Source organism: Chinchilla lanigera, unplaced genomic scaffold (assembly GCF_000276665.1).
Source record: "Chinchilla lanigera isolate Chin_1 unplaced genomic scaffold, ChiLan1.0 scaffold00091, whole genome shotgun sequence".
Classification (NCBI taxonomy): Eukaryota; Metazoa; Chordata; class Mammalia; order Rodentia; family Chinchillidae; genus Chinchilla; species Chinchilla lanigera.
Window position 1 is genome coordinate 4,889,111 of NW_004955492.1, and position 5,215 is coordinate 4,894,325.

Genomic DNA, 5,215 nt, shown 5'->3' on the forward strand with positions numbered 1-5,215 from the left:
CCCCTAGTTACTGGACCACCCCAAAAGAAAATGTATTTGACCACACATTCACTGTCACTGTCTAAAACATGTAAACTAGTGTATATTCTAGCCTTAAACTCTACAAAAAAAGTTTCACAACTTCCTTTCACAGAAGAATCTGCCAAGCCAATGATCAATAGAGTAAAAACTGCAACATTCAGGAAATTTACTATGCGATAGCAGACAGCAGTTTCAAAATGCATGTCAGTGTTTTCTACATTTTATGTGTTTATAAATTTAGGTTTCAGGATGTCAACAAAGCTCATCTGTAACTTTAGCTCCTATTTCCCAAGTATAACACCCTCTCCACCCCCACCCGTTTTCCTTTGGTCTTGAGTGAATATCCTAGGGCCCAAGGCGGCTGTTCTATTCCAAAGCTTTCCGGAGAGCAGCTCCAGTTCTTGATGGTCAGTCTTTTCAGTGTCGTCACTATCTTCTCTTTCCAATCCACTACCGCAGAATGGCTGGCTCTACTGTTTGCTGCAAATAAACAAGTGCTTTCCAGCTGCATTCCAATCAGCTCTTTTCTTATGTGTCCCCTACCCAACTGCCCTTGCCACAGTCCCTAACATTTCTTATTTCAACCATCAGTACCTTTTTGTTCCATTATCCTTTATCTCCTGTTGCCCTGCAGTTCTGGTCAAACCCCAGGCCCAAATCCACACACCCCTTAGTTACACTGTCAGTAGTAACACAAAGCCACCCTAAGCTTATTTAAAAAAAATTAAAAAAGGCCTCAGAAAATGTTCAGTGCTCCCAATTTTATTTTTTATTTAATGCTAAAAGTTAAAAGAAAAAAAGGTACTGTAAATCTGACAAATGACAGAATGCAGGTGATATTTCCATAGCGTGATTTTAAAATATAATGTTGATATCTGAGATTACACTTACTTCAGTTGACATGAATTTCATCATATATAGAAAAAAGTATCACCTTCAACTTAAAAAAAAGTAAAGGTTAAAAGGTGGCACACTTTTAAAATACTTGGTGGCCAAGGAAAGGTATATAGTAAAAGTTGTAAACCATGTGTACGTTCTCATAACTTTAAATGTGAGGCCACAGGAAAGACAGTACATCTGTTAAATTCTATAAATTGTTAAAGCAAAAAAGGGAAAGCTTCAACACCCCAGCCCCTAATATTCTGAGTATTAAAAGCACAGCTGAAATATTAGGATCTGAAATCTGATACTGCCCGTGTACAGTAAGTAGCTTTCTGACATTTCTATCCAGCTGTGGAGAATCTGTGCACTGTCATCAGGTCCAACAAAGGATCAAACCCACATCCCAATGTTAATTTTTTAACTTAAGAGAACGCCAGAAAAAGAACCCAGACCCACACTCTCCTTCCAACTATAGGCCTTTCCTAAAGGCCACCCAAGGGCCAGTCAGACTCATGCAGACCTAATATTTTAATAGCCGGAACCTCAATATTCAGCCCTTTGAAGCTGTTCAATTTCTCCCCTCTTCACCAGCACCGAGAAACTACTGTTTGTCTTTTCCACAGCTGGATAGACCTTTCCACTACAGCAGGATGGTTCTTTATTAATCCTTTTGGAGAGCTTATCTGTGTTAAGATTGCAAAACATACAGATAGCCACCACAAATTAGGTCAAATGACTGATCAAGTTGTAACATCTGTGAGGTCAAATTCCAGTTTATAATAAAGTGCCTAGAAACACATTTATACAACACATCATAATAGCTGAATTCTTCACAAATATCTTTATGGGCATGTAAAACTGACTGTTTTTGCATGTGTACGTTCACACAAGAGACACCAATCTGATCTGAGTCATACATACTCCAATTAAAAAAAGTGTAACGACAAACTGGTTAATCATGCAAGTCTGTTTGCAATATAACAATGACCGGTAACATAAATTCGCACAGCACTGGTAATAGGTGCATTCATTTAAAACACTACAAAAAATACTGTATTTGCTGCAGTATCTGATTTTCAAGTGTTAGTAACTTGACCACTAAACACATTTTGAGCAATTTTTCAGAAAAAGACAAACACATAACTAAAAGAACCCAAAGTTGGTAGTAATCTGTATTTTCCAAATTAAAATGAAAGCTAGGCTGTGAACACACACATTGCAGTAGACCTAGACGCCATGATTCAGCCTAATTACAAGGCCAAGTTACAAACACCTGAACGTAAGATTTAAAAGTGTTCCTGTCAATATTAAATCATAACGGCACAAAAGAAAAACCAGTATCACTGTGAGACAACTATTTCTAACAACCGATGATTTAATGGTTAAAAAAATCATTTTACTGATGCAAAATAGTGATTAAAAGAAATTAGTTTACAAAAGGCTTCTAAAAATAGTTTTAGGTGGGGCCTGCCTATTATGTAAAACACTGAATTTTAAAAATTTTCACTACTTTATCATTTTTTTCCAGAACAATATTATTTACTTGGTATTTCAAACACATGTAAGAAGGAAATTACAGGTTTCCTCCACCCACACTTGGGCTGTCACTGATACGCTGCTACAGACAGCCCTGGCATCACCCGCAGCTGTTACTGTCATTGTACCATACTGTATTTAGCACTCACTGAAACAGGGTGTAGATGATAGTATCAACAGCAATAGCACTACAGGTAAATGATAAAAACAAAACACAACACAAAACAGAAACAAAACCAGCCCCATGATCTCCAAGTTCACCTAGACTGCAACTTTTCTTGCCATTCCTTCAGAGGAAATGACAGCAACAACAAACAGAGGTCTGGGGTGTTCCGAGAGATGAAGGGGCGCTGCAGAGCAAGGCTCCACTCCAAGATGGCAGTGCCATCTTGTACACATCACCACCCCTCGAAACCGCCTCCATCGCTGGAATTGTGTATTATGTAACCAACTAGCATGCAGCATCGTAATCTTACAACTGATCACGTGGAAAGTGAACAGCGGTCAACTTTGTTTTTTTTTTTTTTAAAAAAGGACCCTCTCCCCACCAAAAACCATACAATCTTGAAAATCTCTCAGCAGCACCTCTCAGTCCATATCCCAAGAACTGAACTTTACGAACAAAATAGAGAGAGATTCCAAACCTATTTCCCTACTCCTCCGAAAGACATTATTTTGGGGCAAACTTGGTGATATTTCCCACTTGACAATAGCACCCCTTCCACTCCTTTCCTTTCTTTCTCCACCAACTGGCCTCTAGCCTCAGAAAGGGGCCAGCAATAAGGAATAACAGACAGTAAGGCAATCTTACAACGTCAGAAAATGTATTTGGCTTTTTTTCTTTTTAAAATAAGTGCATACAAATACAGCTAGAAGCATTTCTGATTTGCCAAGTGCTCTAAAAAAGCAGCCAAGTCACAGCCTACATAGAACGGTAACTGTCACCAGGATAATAAAGCACAAAGATATGCTAATAACGTTAACAAAAGAAGAAAATGCCTTTATAAGTACATACCTTTTTGTCGTCAAAAAATATAGAAACACAATGTATTCAAAAAAAAAATCAAAATTATACAGCCATGTTTATGAAGTCTACATTTCCCTTGTCTTGGATATATATATATATATATATGTGTATATATATATATATACACACACATATATATATATACATATGGAGATATATATACAATTCAAGCAGTTTTTAGGTAAGGGTAATCATTGGGTTTTTCTGAAACTGGAAAAGTCACGAGTCTCTCTCCTTTTTCACTTTCACATCTCCAGCAAGGATGGTTGCAATCTCCCCCTGCATAAATGCCCAGGGGACATTGGAGCCCACCAGAGGGCATTTCTCCCCACTGGGACAATAGACCTCTCCACTAGCTCCCTGCTGTTTGATGCTTTGTCTGGAGCAAGGGAAGCAGAACTTGTGCGAAGGGACGGAGGGGCACTGCACAAAGTGGGTGTCCTCCAGCCGCTCATGACACAGGGTGCAGCACAGGGGGGCGCTGGTGGCCAGGGAGGAGTCCGGGAGGCTGGCTGGGTGCACGGGCTCCAGTCCTCCAGTGCTGCCGGCGCCCTGGCCCCCCACCTCTCTGGGGCCGAGCCTTCTTTGGTTCATAGAGGACGGAGAGGGCGGACTGCTGCTATTCCTCCTGGTAGTGGAGTGAACCTGGCTGGCATCTTTCGAAGCGTGACTGCCCCCCGCATTGTCTGCCACTAAGATCAGGGCTGCCATAGGGGACTGGCCATTCTGGGCCGCTTCAGGCGGTGTGGTCCGGTTGGAATGAGGTGAGGCAGTGGGTGGTGGTGGAGACACAAAAGAAGATGTAGGAGTCATGGGGATCTTAAGCCCTTCTGTGGAAGTGGACAGCCATGGCTGGGCCTCTCCATTGATCTTGGGGGGCCCGACTTCACCCTCTGGTTCTGGAGAAGGCTTCCTTTTCCTTGCTGTTCTTGCAACTGTAAAAACAAAGAAAGAGAAGGAAAAAAAGGGGGGGATAAACTAAAGCTCAATGGAAGAGACTGCTTACTAATGTGAACCAAAACTTATTAGTTAATGCCTACTCTCCAAAAACACGCACACACAGGACTGTCCCTCCAGTTCTGCATGCAGCTCCAAACACACTTTGGAGGTCTGGGGCCAAATGCCAATTTAAAAGGAAACTAAATCTCAGAAAACCGCCCCTGCTTTTGGACAGACATGCTTGTAACCTGGCCTGAGCTGCAAGCATGTGACTTGCTACCGTCACGGACAGGTTAAAAGGTGACTGGTGCCCTCGTGCTCCCATCCAAGAATGTGCTGGGAAAGGAAAGCCCCGTGTCAGGCCTCTCAGCCACTCTGACTCATTCCTGTTGTGCTGCTTCAGCACTGGAACACGCTGCCACCAAGCCCGGGTTCCGCCTGGCCTGGGGCGCACCAGGAAGTGGGGCGTCTGTAGTTTCTGGGCAGGCAAGGGCAGAACCATCCCCTAGCACCTCGCACCCCTCTCCTTGCCCCTCCATCGCCGCCCCCCTCGCTCGCTCCACAGCCGCCCCTACCTGCTTTAGACCCGTTGGCCCCGCTGGCCTCGAAACCCAACAACCTGCCTGCAGTCAGGGCCGGCTCCTTCTTGAACTTGCTCTCGAAGGGCCCCGAGTGGCCGTGCTGGTGCAAGGCCAGCAGGGTGTCGCGCACGGTCTTGGGCCTGTTGACCCAGTCCTGCTCCGCGGGCCCGCCGCGCCCTTTGCTTGCGGCCTCAGCGCCCAGCTCCGCGGCCCCGGCCGCGCTCGCCAG

The 5,215-nt window shown here is 43.8% G+C and overlaps 1 protein-coding gene across 1 annotated transcript in view; it reads right to left on the reverse strand.

Moving 5' to 3' along the window:
* Positions 1–767: 767 nt before the first annotated feature.
* The window catches only part of Irf2bp2 (interferon regulatory factor 2 binding protein 2), a gene marked incomplete in the record, with an annotated part of 5,631 nt that continues 1,183 nt past the window's right edge, over positions 768–5,215 (reverse strand). Inside the window, 2 exon segments of the mRNA XM_005405019.2 lie at positions 768–4,401; positions 4,981–5,215. Of these exon segments, the coding sequence (XP_005405076.2) occupies positions 3,686–4,401; positions 4,981–5,215 (951 nt within the window).